Below are 21391 nucleotides of genomic sequence, written 5' to 3'. Positions count from 1 at the left end.
GAATCCTAGGTGTCCTGCTATCATTGGCCCACAGTACAGGGCTGTTGTATCATCATTTTGGTAAAGGTAATGAAGGAAGGGAGATTTCAAAGTGACGTAGATGCCAGTTTTCTTGGAATATCCCAGGCAGAAATGGAAACATGCATTGAACTTTTCCTGGCGCTGTACTGTAATTCAATTATTAAAAAACATCAAAGTGTAATAAAGCATAGCCAAGTATCAGCAAACATGACACCACAGCTATTACTCTTTAAAGAGAATTTCAGTCTGTACTCCATATTATCTCTGCACCCACACTATGCTATATTCTTTCAATTCAAAGCCTGAACCGAAGATTGGGTATTTCAGTCACTGCCAGCACCTAAAGTATGGGCTCCCTCAGTTTAATCCCTCAATCAGCCTGGACTTCACACTCCAGTGTACCTATCACTCGTGTTGAGCGAGAGCCTGAGAGATGGGAAGTGCTTCCAACAGGAGAATAGACAGGTTCTCTGCAGCCCCAAAAGCCTCCGTTCTGTCGCTTAATGGCTCTGAGAAATTGCTTTTACCGCTTGAGAGATGCGATCTTCTTTTCAAGTTTTAATGGCACTGTGTGAAGGACTAGGCAGTGCCTGGCGAATGCTGGCTATGTGTGTCGTGTGCACTAGTGAGCCTCCGTGCTCGTCAGATGCCGGGGGACCCATGCTCTCTGCTCAGCTCGTGTGCCCTGCAGCTGTGTCCTCCCCAGGTGTCGGTGTGTATCGTTTACACCCCTCTGCAGGCCAGCGACCTGGTCTCTGCTTTATCTTCCTGACACTCACTTGTACGTTTTACAAATCATGTTCATGGCTTCCAGCTGTTCTGCTGTACGCCGTGTTTGTGCAGTATTTCAGTTGTTTACCAGGGACTCTGCTTTCTTACACTTGCATACTTTTACAGAATTTTACTTCATTAAAATGTTACAAGAGATTTTGTATTTACTGATTTGTTCCTTAAATTTGAGTGCATTGATAAGTGCAACTTTTTTTTTTTTTTTATTGTGAATATGCTAAATAATATTCTAAAACACTAGTTTGTTCATCTGGATAATTTATAATGTTAGCATCATGTTAAGAAAAAATACTGTACCACTAACAGATTATGCTCTTCACTGTGGTATACGGCAAATGGTCAAAGAACAATATTTTGTGGTTAACAAAAATATCAAATATGATGGTCTAAAACACAAAAAGACACCATAAGTGTAAACCTCTGAGAATGAAATGCTATTACAGTGCTTTAGCCTCCTATGAACCCAAACATTAAAATAACAACTCTGAAAAATATATGTTAGGAAAGAACAAGAAGTTCAAGCCCTTTAAAAATAAATACATAAATAATAAATGTGTGTTTTTTTTAGATATTTACCAAGTGTGTTTCTCTAGCAAAAGCTATTTGTGTGTTGAATCCCCAAGATTATGATGCCGCTGCAGTGATCATTTATTTGAGCAAACTGCAGCAGGGGCAGCAGGCAATACACCACGCCCTGGAAACAGTGGCAGAGGGAGCTGTGGGTGCCTGATCTTCCATTAAAGTGGCAGCTTGCGATGGTTTCTGTCTCTGCCACTGGAGACCTCAATATTTCTTCACTTAACAGGATTGCAGGCTGCCGGTATCCAATTTGTATCCAAGATACAGTGTCCACTGGATTCTGTGCTGGACATGCACTTACACAAAAGTGGGTCAGTGGCTTTGCTAGCTCAGAAGCAATAGCATGAATCACTGCTAAGCAGTATTAGCAGCACTGTCCTGTACTGTGTGTGCAGGAGCGTGTGCCTTTATTAGAACACCCCACTGCTGCTGGAGTTTTTGATTTGTTGTGCATAAGAAATCAAACCACTTGGAAAATTGTCAAAATAGGCAAATGAGTGATTTTCTAATTTAATTGATGGCTTGAACACACCCCAACCCTAACCATTTTGTAATACAATTGTGTACTTGCATATTTAAAAATGAATTAAGTACATAGTAACTGTGCATAATAACTTTGTAACTGTGTCAGTACACATGTATTTACAAAGTAGTTACTGCGTCTTGTAAAGCGCTTTGTGTTGGTGGTTCACTATGAAAGGTGCTATATAAAATAAAGATTGATTGATTGATAAATACACAGTAATTAGAGACACTTCATGGAAAGCGGTCTGTGGTGTGGGATACAGACCTGCTGAGACGTTGCTCATTTTTAACTGTTTTCTTCTATAACCAGGAAACAGCATCCATGAGCTTGACCTGGTTTAGAGGAGTCCTGAGCAATGGAAATGAATCACTTTCAGTTGTAGCAGCCTTTTTGGTTTTCTGTATGCTAATTTAAGATGCGCTTTCAAGTGTTTTGTTATGTCTTAATCGCCCCGGCTTACTCGTGTGTGCAGCAGTAATGGGACAAAATTGTAGTTGACCGGGTCAGATTCTGACAGTGAAGAAAATCAATTGCTTTCACTTGGTTATGAAATCACTTGAAGAGAAAGTCTTGCACATTGATGCCTGGTGAACCCAGTGTATTCTACAGGGAATTCATCTGAAAGATGCCCCTTCGTCTACCTACAATCACGCTACACAAATACAAATCCATATTAGACTGTCACTGTATGCTGTACGGTAATACAAAATAACAACCGGCACTCTCAGATATTTTAATGGAAATGAATTGGTATAGAAGAAACATCATTATGCTGGCAATAATACAAGAAAGCTGTTTACTTTATTCATTAATTATCATTTAAAATACTTTAGCTACGGTTGTAATGAGACTGTTTTTATACTTATTACTTAATTTTAACACTGTTTAAAACCCTGCCTGTCAACACTATTACAACACTATTGTAATGGGGTTTGTACCACATGGCACTGTAAGGGTTAAACTCGCAGCTACAGCTTGTGCATCAGGAATCTAGATGAAGCTTCCGCAACACATTTTACATGTTCAGGAAACAGTGATTTTTCAGTAACTGTAGCTGTCCGAATCTGAAAGCCCCAATAGGTGTAGCCGCACATTTATGCCCGGTATCCGTCAGTGACAGCTTAAATATTAATATGCAAATCTTTTCCCATTAGGCAGGCCAGACAGGTATTTTTTTTATTCAAAGTCAGTATTGCTGTTGCCTTACATTCGATTTTTATACTTCCACAGCAAACCAAGGCGAGGCATGATCCTGTTCACGCTGCATCCCGGTGTTCACATTAGGGTTCAGTTCATACAGTATACGACTGGGCTGGCTCTGATGCAGCAGCCCCTGTGCTAGGAAAGCTCTGGTTCTATTGATGTGTGGTTGCTGTGGGGACCAGCGCATGCCCTTCCACGCAGGCACAGTGGATAGATTGCATGATGTCATCACAGGATTGCTGGGGCGACCTGTTAGCACTCGGACCTGCTGCTAAACAGAATCTTCAACAACAATAAAAAAAAAGTTGTTTAGGTCGTAGAGAGTTCTGATTCCGTCTTCTGCATTGTTTTGTACAGGTTTTCTTTTACATTATGCATTACATTTGCCGTATCTTGTGATAACCATTCTTGCTCTCAGCCAGCGATCCGCCAAAATATAAAAGCGCTACCAAACTGGCCTTGAGCTACCACTGCCACTTAGTACCGAACTATTGCATCGGTAATTATCCTTCGGATTTAAGTGGACGAGCAAGCGCTTTGCAATATAACAAGGAAACGGTGAGTGTCAGGTGTATGGTTTTCTCTGCAAACAGGACTTCAAAACAGAAGCGCTTCTTTAGATATGACAAGAGCATAAGGTCACTGTCATAAGGGACTTCATGTAATTTAAGGGTTAGCCCTGACTGTGGTGCATTGCCTCTGCCTGAACTGAGCTGCTGCTTTGACAAGCTGAAATCACAAATTCTATAAAGACCTCCGCTAGCAAAACACTGGGCTCTTACCTTTGGTAATAAATAAAACACAGGAAGGGGCCTGTGACACGTAACAGTGTTTCAGGGGGAATGAAATATCAAAAAGGAGGAAAAATACCAGAAAACTGAAGCAATGTTTCAATAGAAACACGCTGGCTGCTTCTTCTGAGGGAGCCAGTAAACAACAGGACTGGCGGAGCGGCGGCGCTGTGGGGCGTCCTGGAGGTTAATTAATCTCGCCTCGCCGTCAGCCCGTTCCTTCTCTCACTGCTCCGTGCACAGGATCAAACTGACACTCGGAGGCAGAGGTCGACGAGGGAGCTTTCGCGATAAGAATGTGTTGGAGGGGATTTGATTTGGTGTTCTTCGAGAATGTAAAAAAACAAAGCTGAACTAAAAAAAAAAAACATATCAAAAGAGCTAAATAATGAAAAGTGAAAGAGCTTTTTTTTGGACATGATTGGACTCCTCTGATATAGAGTATATGGCTCGAACATTAATTGAACTAACAAATTAGAGCAATCCACAGACACAACAAGCTGTTTACTCTCAATAATCTGTGCATACTTTTCTAGCAAGAACAATAATAATGTCATTTTGTAAAACGAACAGGTGAATACTGTGCCTCTATGAACAAGCAGATTGACAAGCTGCTACATCATGGTGCCCAGGCCTGAAGCATTTGTCCTGGGATGACATATTCCATCTGCTGCCTGCTCAGCGCCCCCCCCCCGGCCTGATGGAAAGTATTTATCAGCATTAAAGTACGAATGCATATGCTGTCGAGTTTTCGTTTGAGGGGGTTTCAATGTTGCTAGGGTTTACATTTCATTTCGCTTGTATTGATGAAATAGTTATGCTAACCAACCATGTGTGAGCGTGGCAAGATGTTGCTCTTGATTTTTACTTGAGTCACACATTTCGAGGTAACGCTTACTGGAAAGGCTGAGAAATCTTTCTCTCCGGGAAGACCAACATGCACCGTGCAGCTAGAAATTGCTTCCCTGCTGCTCCTCTGGTGCTTGGTTCCGAGTTTGAATCAGTTAATGGTTTTTGATTTTCCAGTTTCGGATGTAGATGCCCAGAGTGCCTAGCATGCTCCATGTTTCTTCTACCAGTTTCACAGTTAAAAACTTACAATACCAAAATGTAATTGTACAAATCATGTGTAAAAATGTGAATCGGCATGAATTCAATTATCCAACAAAGCAACCCACACATGTAAGCTTTCATCTGCCGGAGATTGTATCCTCCAATATGAACTAACAATAGTAACTACTAATCTTCTAGCAAATAGGGATTCTGTAATGGACACTGTGTATCCATGCGTATAGAGAACTGAGATGAAAAGCATAGCCCGGTGGCGTTTTATTAAAGGGTTTCTTCTCAGTTGTAGTAGTGGTGGTGTTCTATGACGAGCAAAGTGAACGCAAAATCATTGTGAAAGTAAAAGTTAGAAAGGCTAGTGTTAGAAACCAAGGAGCCCAAGCCAACAGGAATACTTCTGTCCTGTAGCAGAGAGCAGCAGCATACAGGCCCTTTGAAACACACGTCAAGAAAGCCCGGCTGTGTCTTTAGTCTGCTGCTTGTAAGGGGAGGGAGATTATTATTATTATTATTATTTATTTCTTAGCAGACGCCCTTATCCAGGGCGACTGACAATCGTAAGCAAAAACATTTCAAGCGTTACAATACAAGTAATACAATAAGAGCAAGAGATACAATAACTTTTGTTCAAGTAAAGTACAAGTTTGACAAACCACAATTCAATAATAGATGCAGCTTACCCAGAGCGGAGACCATTAAGGAAACACTTTGGGGGTTACACGGTAGCGGGTAATCCTGATTAAAACATAAAGGGAGTTTTGGCAACCCTCAGCATAAACTCATTACGTTTTACAGTGTAATAAATGGATCTTATTAAAATACATTTATTCTGTAGGCGGGTGCACCTGAGCCTCTCTTACTGGGCAGCCTTGCAGAGATGCACAGTGCAGTGCAGAGAGGTGTGTGCATGCCCTGCAGGGGAGTCGATTACAAGCAGTTCCAAATAGATTACACTTATTTATAATTCTGAGGCAGAATGGGGTGCAGGGTCTGGTTTAAAAAAAAAAAAAAGCATGCAAAAAATAAAAACAACTAGGGAAGATACAGAGTGTGAGAGATGATTTCTAAATTACATTCAGGAAACATGCACACTGAAGAATAGCGGCAGAAGAACAGAACTATCTATCAAAACTAATGTAGTAGAGTTGAATTCTTATAACAGTAGAGGTTGTTTTTTGATGAGATCTTTTAAGATATGTTTCGTTCACGGTGCTGCCAGTGCAATGAACTGAAATTGCAACAGCTGCAAAAGTAAGCAACGGAACAGCTATATTTAAAGGTACATTAGTTCAACGGCAAGCGGTGGGTAAGATGTTTTATTTTATCATTATGGGTTTAGATCCTTTTAAATGTTTTATCTACTGATGTTAAAGCACGAAAAGGAAATGAAAGAAGCAGACCGAGCTGTCTGTCAGGAATCGTGCAGCAGCAATAACATGCAAGTGGTAATGTACTGATTAACAGCAGCTACAGTGCTTTGAAAGTGGACCTGGGTGCAAGAGTGGGGTGCAATATCTTAAACAGGTCCCGCAGTGCCGCTGGGTATACCTCGTACCAATGCGTGCAAATGATCTTCTTCATGCAGGTCTACCAATCTTTTGTTTTAGAAGGTTAAAGCAAAGGCGATTCCCTAGGACTGCCTTGGTGGAACTGGGCTGAAAGTGAAAGGAAACTGTTGCCAGAATTCTGAAATATAATGCAGTGAGATCTAAGTGTGATACAAGCCTTGAGGATGATTAATAGGTTCCTTCACAAGAGACGATTCCAAAAGACTTCTTCGCATCAGGAAAGCCTGCGTATAAAAAAAATAACCAAACAAAAAACATAAGCATTTAATGGTAGAATCTGTTTTCTTTTCTACAGTATTTCATTGCATCATGGTCCAAGACAGTTGTTGAATCATCGCGACTAGTTTTTTTTAATAGCATTCCCATGGGTGAGTTTGTCTCCTAAACCCAGCTGATATTTTATATTGTATCTGCTACCAAGTTTATAAACTGTATTCAAACAATGGTTGGAGATTACATTAAAATTGGATGCATAATTCCCTAAAGAAGTGTCTTTCAAATCATATTTCAAATCCCTTTTCTGCAGTACCAAACTATTAATGTGACTAACTTCACAACAAAATCTATCTGAGAAGCCTAATTGTAACCATCTGCTACTCCGTGTGCACTCAGGTCTTCTTCATCACAGCAGCACCCATCAGATCAGCATGAGCGTTCATTGTGAGAAAGGAATCCGGTGTCTGGAGCGACACGGGGCCCATCAGACCCAGCCGTCAGGATTGCTCTGCGCTAATCATAAATGCATCAAGTAAAAAGGCCTCCCTGAAAGCCTAATGAGGAATAAAGACTTTATTTCATCTGCTTGTTGCATGAAATCCTCTTTGCACCGTGTAATTTAACAGAGAAATGATATGCAGCTCCCAGCTGCTGACGACCGGCCCCATGCGTCCTTACAGCAGCTTGGGGGCTGGGGGTTTATCATTCATTCTACCTCTGTCATTCTGCTTTCTGATTGGCTAATAGAGTGCAGTATCCTCTCTCTCTCTCTCTCTCTCTCTCTCTCTCTCTCTCTCTCTCTCTCTCTCTCTCTCTCTCTCTCTCTCTCTCTCTCTCTCTCTCTCTTCTTGGATTATAGAATTATTTGTGATAGAGTTAAGCAACAGAAGCCTAACTAGAGGGCAGCTAACACAATTAAGCAGTTTTTTTTTTTAATGGCATAAATTCCAGCTGTCAAACTCAATATACCCATCACTTAAATAACTTAAAAAGTTAATAGGAAGGATAATGGGTAAAGAGGAGAGAGAGAGAGAGAGAGAGAGAGAGAGAGAGAGAGAGAGAGAGAGAGAGAGAGAGAGAGAAAACAAGTTCCCTGTGTTACACGAGTTGAAAAATAACCAAAGGGATTAGATTTGGAGAAGTGCTAGTGGGAATCTTTTTTTATATATAGATATAGTTGTATTAATTAGTAATAAAAAGTTAAATAAATAATACCTGAGATAAACTGAACGGAACAGGATTTCATAGAGAACCTCTTATTCCTGTGTGAATGGCAGACTTTAATCATTTCATTTCTATAATTTATAGCAAGTGAAGCTATTAATAAATAATGGGGGGTCCTATATCCATGTTCAGATATTGTCAAAGCCCCAGTCCATCTATTAGCCTCCCACCAGTTTCAACTCAGAGTCATTCCAGATGCATTTATCTCATTAGCTATAAATCCATTACACTTAAAGGCTTGTGCATAGTGTGATACCATTGGAAGATCACTGGGGTCTATGTGTAAGTCTGCAGTAACAGGAGAGGTTATACCGTACGCAGTGCAGAATGTTTTTGTGAAAATGCACCGTCCCTACAGAGTAGTCCTGTCATGTGTTTTTATAGTCAGCGTTTTTCCCTAACTGAATGAATTTTAACAAACAGGCATGGCTCAGTTTCTGTAGTTGTATTTGAATGCTCGTCTCCAGGTTAAAGTATTCTGGTAACCCAGCAAGAGTTGGTAACCGGAACGAATAATTAGCCTAATGGATATCCAGCATGTGTACAAAAATAGGTGCTCGGGCTTACAGTAATTAGATTCGTTTTGGAAAGCAATCGCTTGACTTTATAGCTGCACAGTAAAGGGGTTTTAATGGCAGGTCACACTAGGCATCATTACGAATAGTGTACCACAAAGGCTTTACAATGCAGTCATGCTGTACTGTACCGTGTAGAGAAAGGAAACGATACAACAGGGCAGTGTGTGCGCTCAGTGGAAGGATATGAGGTTATTTCACAAGGCCACTAACAGGATTCATTAAGACAGCGATGCACTGTTACACTGTAATGCTGTCTCACAGCACAGTGCTCTACATTTATTCAGCTGATTCATTGAGACTGCCGCTGAAGCTCACACCGAGGTCTGCAAGGACACACTGCCTTTGTGAATTCTCCTCTTGCACTGCTGCTCCTGATTCAGGGAAGCAAACAGCTTGCATGTCCAAAAGATGGTGCTGACATGTGAGGGTTATCTAAAACAGGTTGAGTTAGTGAATCGTGTTTAAAACTGTGCATGTCGATTCGTGTGACTTACTTAAGAAAATCGCAACGCCACTGTTAAAAAAACAAAAAACAAACAAGCCAACGCATCGTTTTAGCAATCTAAATAAAGCCCTTTTTAAATATTTGTGTGTGTTGCTCTGGGGCTTGTTTCTTCCCTGGCTTTTATCCTGCCACTTCTACTACATGTAATGTAATGTAATCGGTTGCAGTGCACTGTGTGTAACATGAAAGCACAGTGATGTGTAAGAACCAAACTCCAGGGCAATCAGTATCTCTGATGCTCAGTCAAAGTTGCAGCAGTGCAAATGCGCTTCAGTACGAATTCACTGTTACTTGTTTATTACACAATGCCCTGATAAAGTGTCTAACTCAACAATAATCAATGAGCAAGAGAATGCATTAACACCCAGGGACGAATCCTGAGCTGGTTATGTTTTTACAACACAAACTGATCATTTTTACCCACGCAGAACCAAAACCATGCTTTCTTAACAATCATATATTTAAGTGCGGCGACTAACCAGCTAGTCCGGCTAGTGAGTGTTTCTGACTGGCTTTTCTGCTCAGGATGACCACGGTTTTTTAAACAGTGGCTCAAGATCAATAAGGCTGTTTTAGGATCAGTTACGCTGTTTTAGAAGAATTCTGTGCTTATTAAGTTCAGGCACCATATTTGGAATACAATATGCATTCCTGGTTTGAAAAGAAAGAACGTTTTCCCTTTTTATCTTGTTATAAAGTTAAATTAAAAGTGGTCGTGACACAGTGATCAATTTAGACACAGTGAATAGTCAAGACAGGACCCCATGGCAACTTTTGCTTTGTAGCAATAGACTGTTATATTCACATGTAGAAATGTCAAATATCAATAGGATTTTTTGTTTTTTAATTCTGAGATTGTTCTTGTTATGACAGAATAAGGCTATGGAATATGATTCCCCCTCCCGGAGTTTCAAAAAGAGCCTTGACATATTCTCTGTCATAGCAGAAGATTAATGACAGTAATAGAAGTGTGCGTTGGTGTAGGCTCCCTAAACGTATCCAGCTTCTGTTTTAATTAAACAGCTCTGCGTGGGTATACTTTGCTGTGGCTTTTGTGCATCGTAATTAACTTCTCTTTAATGCTGCTATTTAGGCCCGCTCTAAATGGAGCCACTGGAGACTGTGCAGAATTCTCAAAATGTCGTCACATCAGTAGAAGCAGTCTAGGGGTTTGTTGGGTGACCTGTGTGATCTGGGAACTGCAGCAGACTCTATGGCAATGTGGAGGATCTCGGACTGTGGTGCTCTCTCCTTTCACAGTCGAAGCCTCACTCATCATCAGGCTATCTCTTGACACAATGTCTTTCTACCTTGCCACTAAAAATAATTGAGTAATTGATACCTACAGGCTCAGTTACACAGAATGAATCTGACAACAACAGGGCCGGCAGGGCAATCCTGTTCATCGCTTAATGGTGCTCCAGTCACCCCTGCTGTAATTTAAATGAATTTTAACACGATCCTATCAGTAGCAGGTATTTAAAGGTTTCACAGTGATACAGCACATGCAGTATATAATAATTTGTATTTTCACCGTGCTGCTTTGCTGTTAATGGAATTGAATGTTCGTGATAAGAGTACCTGTATAGCAGATACAATATATAATTACTTATATTTTGGAAAGGATTGTACTTCATTTAGATGTCGTTATGGTGATGGGCAGAGTGTCAGTGACGGTTCAGGCTGTACGAAGGTCTGATCTGTGTAAGCTCTCTGAAATGACACAGGCTGCATGGTCTCCCCTTTGTATAATTCCATGATTGCAATTGATTAAGCGAATGGATAAAAAAATGACTTCTGGCATTGAGGTCTGTCATAATAATGTGTGGCCGAATACCCTGCTGGGTGGCAATCAAATGCAAAGAGACAGAGGATTTAATCACATTGGCACAATCGAGCACACCTGAATGAAGGCAAAAGAAGCAAGCGTTTCCTTTTACTGTGACCTATTGTGTATTTTGATTAACTGCACACTTATGCATAGAATTGAACACCCATATATGTATAACAAGAGCTTTCAATGCCAGCAGTCCTGGGAATGCCTCTCTGGTGTTAGGCCACGATTTCGATGTACCCACGGGCCGTGGCTGGCACTAAAGTGATTATACAAATATACATTTATTAGATATTTCATATATTGAACAGGTGCAGAATTTTCTTATTAAAGAATGTGTCATAAACAGGGATATGACTTCTCCAATAGAGTCACAGCGAGCGTGGCAGGGCGTCCAATCAAAAGAGAGACACGAGGAGTGCTCTGTGCAGCCTGGTCCTGTGTAATAACATTGTGTTAGCGAGATGATTACCCCGGTTCAGAGTCCCGTCTCTCTTTCAGTGAGTGTAATTACAGATGGAAAGAACCGTGCAGAAAACATAATGCCATGTAAACAGACTGAGATGGGCTTGCGATAGGCAACAAATCAAAGAAATTCAATTTGAGATTGAGATCGGATTTGTTTTATTGCAGTAGACACTTTTAATTTGTTAGTGGTGATGGGATTGTCCGAGTAACATGCGTCGCGTTGCTCTACATGATTCTTCATGGTGAAAGAAAGGGAGAGCGCGGTTTGTTCGTTTGCTGCAGCTTATTTAACGTTATTGTTGCACTTAATCCTCCACTTGAATAGTGACAAGGGCTTTGCAGACAGCATTCAAAGAGAAAAAAATCAAATTAAAAATGTGCGCGTTTGTCTACCATGCTTTCAAGTTTGACTATGCTATTGCCATTGTATGCTGCCGTATGGATTTTAAATGAACATGTTTTTTTATATTTTATATATATTTTTATATATTGAAGTTATAACTAATGAGGTTGCTCTCAAAGTAAATATCATTTCCTTCCTATCAGGCGGCTTACTGTCTATTTCGTTAGCCACACAATAACTCAGAACTTGAAAGGCAAACAAAGTAATAAAAAAAAGGATTAACTTTTGGAGTTTGGTGTTGTACTTTGTGTCTGAAATTTGCAGAGATTGTCTTCCTAAAGTGGAGTGGATTCATGAAACTCTATTATATTTTCAGGGGAACTGGATAATAGTGCATGCAATCAAGATTATATTACATCAGAAGTCTGCATGAGATAAGCCAATTTTCTGTAACAGGCTTTGAAATGTAACAATACGATAAACATCAAAGCATTGCTATGGGCGCTCTTTCCTGCTATCCCACAAAATATGTGTCACAGAGTTTCAAAGCCAGAGGAGCTGCTGAAAGTATCAATTTAAAGGCCTTCACCCAGGAGGAAGTAAACATCTCCAAACTGCCTTTGCGGTTCTCCCACAAGCCCTCTGTGTGACCTGGACTGACTTCCTCTCACATCTTCAATGCCACTGCGACATGGTCATGATACACCTGCGTCAAGCCAAGTGCAGTCTGTTTGGACCATATCAGCTGCGCTGTCCTAGTTTCCTATGGCTTCACTCTACTGCTGTTGCCACATGTCGACAGCTGTACTGCTGGAGGATAGACGCTTCTCCCTGTTATTGACGAGTCCTTCACAGATGATGGAAAGCGCAGTTTCTTCTCCCTTCTGCTGGGTGTTGAATGCGTCTCTGTCTGTAGAACATGATTTTGAGAATGCACTTTTATTTTTAGCAAACATCTCACGAAGTAAAAGTATACGCAGAGTATAACCGTAACTAAACTTTGTGTGCTGTACAAGCGCCTTTCTCACCCACTGTGCCCCCCCACTTTTAAAATTGTGTGTGTTTTGGGGGGGGGGGTGGTTGGGGGGGTTGACCCCTCCAGCTACGGTGCCCCTGGTGGGAATATAATCCTGCAAAAGAGCTCTCCTTTTGAACGCTACAGTGTATCTCTAGCTGGTGCTAAATTATTGATGTTGTAAACACAAAGCTAGAGTCTGTGTCCCATAAGAACGGAGGTGCTTATAATCTTTGGTGCGTGTGTGTAATGTGTTGACAGCCTCTTCTTAAAACTTAGCATTGCATTTGCCATGCCGACTTTCCAAAAGCTAAGGAGTACTATTGTGTACTCCAAGTACTCTACTAATTTAGAAATAGGACTGAACATAGAGTAAACTAGAGGGCATATAATCTGTACTCAATAACTAACAAGAGAAATTGTCTTGGAGATAACCATCTCCCTCTGGTGAATAGCATTCACAGAATTTAATGGGGCTTTCTGTATAGCTTTTCTACTGGGCTGTTTTTTTTTTTTTTTTTGCTGGGAGCTAACTGCTTTGAAGAGATGCTCAGCTGCATTACTATGAGGTCATTTGTATCTACCATGAGAAGTATACGTCCGTGCATACACTTCTGTTGTACATGTGTGCATGCTTAATGTTACGGGACTATATTACAGTCAGTGGCTGGTGGATGTAGTTTAATGACAATTGGAGCACTAAAGGGAAATGGCATGACAAATACGTGACAGCAACTCAAGATGCTAGCATGCATACACTGCCATTAACTTTAAAAAAAAAAAAGAATCCAGGAGTCTTCGCTGGGAAAAGCATGTTCGTGGTTAAAAATACACTGGATATCTGCTTTGAACACCCTGGCAGAAATTACCTCCAGGGAAAGTGCTGTAGTATATCTCTGAATTATTGATTCTGTTTTCATCTGAAAGCCAAACAGGTACAGTATAACTTGTCACCTGTGGCAATTCAGCGCAGAGAAGAGATCTCTTCTTCCAGAACAAGTCACAGGTAGAATGTAATGTCTGCGGAGCGCTGCGACAAATTAATATCCTGTTCTCCACACACACTTTCTGTAATTCTAGCCATTTTAATTTGATTTAATTTGATCACAGCCCCCCTCAATCATATCTGATATCTTTCACGCATTGCTTGTTATAGTGTGACTGGATAAAACACGCAAGACAGGAATTTGCTAAAAAAATAAATAATAATTGCCATCTCTAATCACTAAACTGATTTCAGCTCATTATTTCTAGTTTCAGATCAAGTGAACATTTGTTTGATTTAAGAAATGAGGGTCTGGTTTAAATAGAATCAGATTCTCTGTAGTACTGTCACCATCATTAACTTCTCCTGCTTTGTTAATAAACCTTCCCAGTTAGCAGAACAGGAGATTTTCTACGTGCGCAAAAAAAAAAAAAAAAATCTGTTATTTTATCCGCTCATATTTTGGCACACTGCTGATGGTTCCTTTAAAGTGAACTTGAAACAAAAGATCTCAAAAAGCAAAGAACACGGAATGCTTTAGCAGGTGCCAAAACATGAGATGAAGGCTTTGACTTCGGATATAAAGTTTTATAGCGGAGAACAATCTTTACTTAGCACCAGGGATGGTTCAGGGGAGGTTATTGCTGCTTGGAAACGGCAGGGGAATGTAGGTGTGCAGTGTTGTTCCGCAGAAATCCGAGCATGTTGAGCTACAGGGGAAGGGTTTGAATTAAACCTGCTCTCTCTGCCTGTTTCAGAGCACGGGCTGTAATAACGTGTATTTCACCCTGGTCTGGCGGTGCTTCAAAACCACTGGAATTAACGATAACAGCAGCTTAGAAAAACCAAATAAAAACTCAACTCAAACTTGCCGTTAGAGGGATTCACAGATTAAACTTATTACCTTGTTTGTGGAGAACAGGGAAGAAGGTGCTCTTCTGAAATGACTGTTTCATGCTGACTTAACTCCTTGGAATACTGTGCCAGAGTTGAAAGGTCGCAATATTGCATGAGACCTGATTTCTGAAAGAGAGGCCGTTCATTCAGAATTGCTTATCTGAGGCCAGAGAGGAAATGCTGAATGTTTACAATAGTGAAGCTCTTCTTATCTAATATGATGTGAACCGTGCAAAGCATTCTATTGATTTTCATAGCAACCGCACCCCTCCTTCTTTCTCCTCGCCGGCATCAGTATGCAGAATACAATTCCATCACATCTGGGTGGAAATCAGAATCATCTGTAGGTGTAAAGAAAGAACATAATTACTTCTCCAAGGTATGCACATAGCTCTTCAAAGAGAAGGGCTTCTTCCATCTCCATCCTTTCAGACAGTACACAGAGATGCAGTTCTGGCTTAGCCCCAGCAATTGAATTGGTTTTATGACTTGTAGCACTGCTAGAGTAAGCCACGTGACTGCAGGTGTTTGGAAGCACCTCTGAACTTGTAATCATGTGTTTTGATCTTGCACGAAGCCCAAGCCTGAGTTCCAAACCATACCGATTCTGCTCAAACCCAGAGAGGATGCTGATTTCCTAACATTGGGATTTGACACTAAAACAAGGAAAACATTTCTGGATGTTTGTGTGTCTCAGTGTAATCCCCTAGATATAAAAGCTGCGGATCTGTGAAATGACATACTCTTAAGTTAGAAGAAACAGATAATCAGTTTTCTGCGAATGAATGTTTTGGCCTTGGAGAGCCTTTAAACAGCTTGTAAGAATCTATAACGGCAACGTCGGGGCAGAATGTAAGCATTACTGATTGCAATGCCAATTAGCTTGTTTGAGTGTATCTCATTTCTGTTTACCGAGGAATGCATCCCCTTGATAAAGTAATCATTATTATCGACAGAAATCTGATTCTCTTTAGCTGCAGCTTTTCCATTTTGGTGCCCCAAGGCGGCCCTGAAACACAGCTCAGCAGTCAGCTTTAATCACTTACTTTGGATAAACCAAATTAATTTCGAGAGCTACTGCTGCTTTTTTACATTTAGATGGGTTTAGAAGGCTGAGCATTCGCTCTTCAGCTGTATCCAAAGTGGATGTTATACTTATTAGATTCATGGTCCCAACACACGAAAAAAATAAACTAAAATAAACAGGTTAAATAGGGTTTCATTGGAGGATGTGGCTCAGCATGTAAGATATTGAACTTTTATCGCTTCATTTAGATAGGGGCATTACCATTAAGCATTTCATTCGGTGCACTTTGGTACTTAGTTGAGTTCTTAGGGCCAACCTAATGAAATGGTACTAAAGACAGTAAAAGCAATGGAAGCAATGCCAGATACATTTACAAGATCTGGGTGGGTGCTACTGTATACCCTTACAGAGAAATGCCGGTAATGATATCATAGTATTACAATGGCAAAGTGTGCTAGTTGACACCATGCTGAGTCTAGTAGTATATCCCAACAACCAAACGAGCAAGATGGGCTGAATGGCCTCCTCTCGTTTGTAAACGTTCTTATGTTCTTATGTTCTTACATTAAAGTATGGAAATATTACCACTGCTGTACCCTGCTGCCAATGATTTGTGCCATTGTAGCTGCCCTTGCGCTACCATAGAAACTCGGTTTCCTTTCCATCGCCTGGGCACTGCATCTCCACTAAGCTTGATAAAGATTTAAAAATGTGAAGGGTTGGTTTTGTGTCTGCTAAGAACTGTCCTAAATTCAAACTCTGACAGCGTATTATATGCCACAGACCTTCTACAAGGGCATCAAAGGGAAAGAAGAACATTACAAGCGAAGAGTAATTTACCAAAAGGAGAAACGCTCTGCTTGACAGCTTGTGACCCCGTGCGTGATTTATTAATCCTGGTTTGAAAAGGGCACTGAAGTGTTACATCTGCTCTGTATCCCGACTCATCTTATTTTATTTGTTTTATTAATTTTGTTTCTTGTGGTTTTTTTTTTTTGAAAAGTACAGTGTGATAGGCTTGAAAAATCTGCTGGGAAATAAATGAAAATCAACAGTCTACTGATGAGTGCTTCTGAAAGGCTTGCTTGGAGATTGCTTCTTATTGAGATATTCTGGCTCTGTCCTGGTCCACGACCTATTGGCCAAACATGAAGTGACTTGGAGTCAAAACTGGTGTTGAGCAATTACAAGAACAGGGGCTTTGAAGACTCCAGACCCTCGATAGTTCATAATTCAACATTTGCAGAACCTTTAGATCACATCCCTCGCATTCCACTTTAACACAATTTCAACATCCGTTTCATGCTGTAGCACCCATCATTATGGACCTTATACTGCATCTAGCCAGGCGTAGTTGACGTACTTACCCCCATCAATAACTATATTAGCAGGAAAGTAGTAAAGCAGATTCTTAGGAATTTTGAATCAGCATTATTATTGCAAGGCTGTTTATATTTTTGACATTACAAATGCTTAACTTGTATTTCGATTTCTTAGTGTTTAACAAACAAACTGCTGAAGAAATGAGCCAGAAAGAAGCCCTCTTGACACTATACTCTGTATTCTGTATTTAAAGTACTGTTAAAACTTTAGGGACCAAAGTATTTCTTCAGCATGCTATTTGGATTTTAATAACAATTGCTCTTTTACGCAGATTTGACATTGAGTGCCAGTGCTTTTTATTTAGTTTGTTACTGAAACACATGCTCCCTAATCTGACATAGATGGCTAACTCTGATTTCCTCTCTTTTTAGGCTTCAACTATGAAGACATTAACTCTGTGGGAAGCAAGACCGCCGGTATGGTGGAGTCGAACATCGGGCACAAGTCAGTATCAACGACAAGTGACCCGGAAAAGGAAGTGCGGCTTGTCACCACAGCCCCTCCGATCAGCTTCCACAACCACCACCCGCTGCTTGAGGAGTTCATTCACGAGACCCTGCTGAAGAGAGACTTCCTGGGGCAGGAGCATTTCTTCAGTGCTGGGGCGGAGACCTCAAACCCGACAACGAACCAGGTGACGAGCGATGACCCCCCGGTGTCCTCTGACATCGTCACGACAACCTCCATGGCGACCACGTCGCCCATGATGACCGCGCCAACCACGGCTGAGGCTGCGGCAGTTTCCGTGGCTCAAAATGTTGCCGTGAAAGAGGAAGTGGGAACTCCGGAGATGGAGATGGAGAAGGAGAGGGTAGCTGTTACCACAGACTCTTTAAACACGGCAGTCATAAAGACGACCACCCTCGACCACCAGGGCGGCGTATTTCAAAACAGCCACCAGCCAGTCTTTACTACCCAGCCGACCCCTGTGCTCACAACAAGCCCGGCAGAGCCCAATCCAGAGCAGGTATCCATGGTGACCAGCAACACACCAACAGCCCTGGCAGGGACCACCAGAACAGAGGTGCAAGAGCCAATCACTGAGCGAGGCGTCGGGACAGCCAGTGAGGTCACAACAATGACATCATCATCGGGAGACACTGACGAGGAGACAACCACCACCACTATCATCACTACCACCATCATAACCACCGTGCAGACACCAGGTAGATACATCACATTGTTCTTCACGGGTGTATGCATTGTTGTGTTATAGCTCAGTGCAATATCACAGATAGAGAAGCTCCATCAATCTTTAGGCACTTGCCTACTTTTAAGTGTACAGTATCTTCACCCAGTCTGCAGCGGCAATACTTTACAAAAACAGCTTGGCAAGTAAATGTGCTAATTGACCGTTTACCTGACAAGCCCTTTAAAGTGCTGGGGAGAATTCGAAATCAATAATAAATTTGAATTTAAACACTGTATCAGGGGAAGGTTGGGCTTAAGTAGTGCTTTCACAGCCCTTCATTTGCATGGAATGCGTGTGCTTCCTCCTGCAATTAACAAAGATGCAATCAGAGGAAAGCATGCGTTCGATGTCCGAGGAGACGGCAAGAGGCAGAGAAAACACAGGGGGCCAGCGATGTCGGATGCGCTGCCACATCTTCATAATCAAGCCGTAACCATTTTATTTTCTCAAGTGGTCGCTTTCCTCTTAGCTGGCTAGTGATTACAGGAAACAAATGAGGTATGTAAGGTTTTTTAGCCTGAGTCACACTTCAGTACAGCCATTGGGGGGACAAGAGATCTTTATTGATCCAAGCCCTTTAAAGGAGTCAATCTGGGGCCCAACAGAAAGTGAAAAAGGGATCACTACTATGAAGCTGTTCAATTCTCTGTCTGTTGTCTTTACAGTTCCGTGCAGTTCCAATTTCACAGGCCCCGAGGGCTACATTGAGTCCCCACGATACTCCAGTCTCCTGTACTACACTAATCTGGACTGCAGCTACGCTGTAACTGTCTTCATGGGATATGGAGTGGAAATTCAGGTCAGTGCCCTTCTTTTCTGTTCTCCTCAAATGGTTTGCTTTATTTGTGACAGGACAAGAGGAAAGGATGTTTAAGAAAACGACGCTGTGCTTCACATGAGGACAGCAGCTAGGCTTTGTTTATAGCTTTGTACGTACTTCTAAATGCAAATATGTGTGTGTGCTTGTTTTTTAACCACTCCGTTATGACGTTCTTCTGTGCGGCAATATTTGAATTTTATTTTATTTTTTCTTGAACAAAGCTAACCCTCTCCCTGACATTCACTGCTGCTAGCTTTCCAATTGTTTTGCTTCCTCATTCCAGAAACGACCTTTCAACACTGACCTTTCAACTCTATACTGCTCCAAAGAACAGCATGTCATAGTACAGGATAGAGACGGTGTGCCCCTCACAGTACAGCATGTCATTATTATTTGTTTATTTAGCAGACACCTTTATCCGAGGCGACTTACAGAGACTAGGGTGTGTGAACTATGCATCAGCTGAGTCACTTACAATTACGTCTCACCTGAAAGACGGAGCACAAGTGACTTGCTCAGGGTCACATAGTGAGTTAGTGGCTGAGGTGGGATTTGAACCGGGGACCTCCTGGTTACAAGCCCTTTTCTTTAACCACTGGACCACATAGCCTATAGTATAGGATAGAGATGGTGAGCCGTCACAGTTAAACAGTGCACTTATTTAAACCGAACCCCTTCCTCCTCCTAATGTGGTAATGCTATGAGAGAGGACTTCTGCAATAGTTGTAACCAGGTTGGATTTTGGCTTGAACAATGGCAAGATGTATCCAGTGGATACTGCAGTTTCCCTGACAGGTCTGAACTGTCTTCCTGCATATGTTAGCTGTATCTTCTTTGCCGTCTTTAATCCTTTTTTTCTGTATAGCTCTGTTGACCTGAGCTCCTTGTTGTTCCATCTTCATACTGCAACCTTATCAGCGCGCTCCCCTGCCAGTGTGGATTTGTGTAGCGTTCAGACCCTCTGTTATGAAACCTCATTTGAGAGGATGCACTTGAATTCTCTTTTGAAGAGCATATTTTATATTACCCTTGCTATTTCACTTGCTCGAAAGCCCTTCTCAATAATAAAAAAATAAAAGAAACGCACACATCTGAAAAATATTGTGTTAACACTGTTTAAACCCCATCATTCAAATTCTTTACAATGCATACTGTTTCCCAGCACACACACACGCACGCACGCACGCACGCACGCACGCACGCACACACACACACAAGAACATGTTATTGACGTTCAGCACAACAAAAATAAATAACGCAAGTACCAAGGCATTAAGAAAGAATGATTATTAACTCCCCTAGTCTGGACATCTTACCTGGTTTCAATTCAGCAAACAATAACTATTCCAAAGTGGTTTTTTTTTTTATAATGCATCATAAAAGACATCATTTAGGATTGCTTTCATGCCATTGCATATTAAATGAATGTGGAAGTTGTGGATGCATCTATTTTTTAATTGTTTGTTATGTTTGTTTTTTGTTTTTTTTGTCGGTATGAATGATTTGCATAAGAAGGAGCAGACCGCTGTTTATAGGCAAGTCAATAATTATCCTTTCATAAATGTATTCCTACATCAGCGAGGGATGCATTGCTTCCTATAATTACCGATTCATAAATGCATTGCTACATTAGTTAGTGATGTACTGCTTCCTATAAACTCAGTGTTTAGTCTGCCGAGCGGTCCTCAGCCTGAGCTCCCTCTTTCATGATGATTTACTCAGATGCGGTGGCAGTGCCAGGCGCTTGAAAGAGAACCATCATGAGATTTACAATAGCTATTACCACTTTGACCTCCCAGGTGGTTTGTCTAATATATGTGTATTGAAGAGGAGTGTTTGTTGGAAATGCATCTCCATGTTTCGCTCCGGGGAGTGCTGGTCTCCGGGATTACACTGAGTCCTCGGGTCCATGCCCATAAACTGCTGAGCGGAGGAATAAATATCCCTTTTGGGTTTGTTTTTTTGGTTTGTTTTTTTCAATTATTCAAAGTGCTCAAGATTTAAGGATGCCGCTGTATTTATCTCAGAATGAATTGCTTATGGATTAGCTGTCCGCTCTTTTTGTTTGTTTACGACGTATTTTAATACTCTGCCGTTAAAGCGTCTCTCCAGCAGCGCTTTGCCTAATTACACCAGGGCTTACGTTTCCAATAAACAGACTAAAGAGCTTAACACAGAGGGAAGAAAAAGGGCAAAACCGCATTGAAGAACATTGTATTGCCTACTGTATCCAAATAGGTGCTTTTGTTTCCAATAGTGACATCAGTATTGATCTAATCTTTAAACAGGTAGACGCCTGTTTAATATGATCAGTTATATTAGTAAAACACACACACACACACACACACACACATTATAT

At 41.2% G+C, this 21391-nt stretch overlaps 1 protein-coding gene across 3 annotated transcripts in view; it reads left to right on the top strand.

Moving 5' to 3' along the window:
• LOC117962445 (seizure protein 6 homolog) overlaps positions 1–21391 on the top strand; it is a 129153-nt gene that overhangs the window by 46906 nt on the left and 60856 nt on the right. For all 3 annotated transcript variants that reach the window (XR_004660706.2, XM_034902830.2, XM_034048666.3), the window contains exons 2-3: positions 17392–18186; positions 18878–19011. Coding sequence is in view for 2 of the 3 variants with exons in the window: in XM_034902830.2 (XP_034758721.2) it covers positions 17392–18186; positions 18878–19011 (929 nt within the window). In the remaining variant the exon portion in view is untranslated. The remainder of the gene's footprint in view (positions 1–17391; positions 18187–18877; positions 19012–21391) is intronic.

The sequence above is a fragment of the Acipenser ruthenus genome, chromosome 26 (assembly GCF_902713425.1).
Source record: "Acipenser ruthenus chromosome 26, fAciRut3.2 maternal haplotype, whole genome shotgun sequence".
Taxonomy (NCBI): domain Eukaryota; kingdom Metazoa; phylum Chordata; class Actinopteri; order Acipenseriformes; family Acipenseridae; genus Acipenser; species Acipenser ruthenus.
Note: the sequence above shows the minus strand (reverse complement) of the source record. Positions and strands in the feature narration are given on the sequence as shown.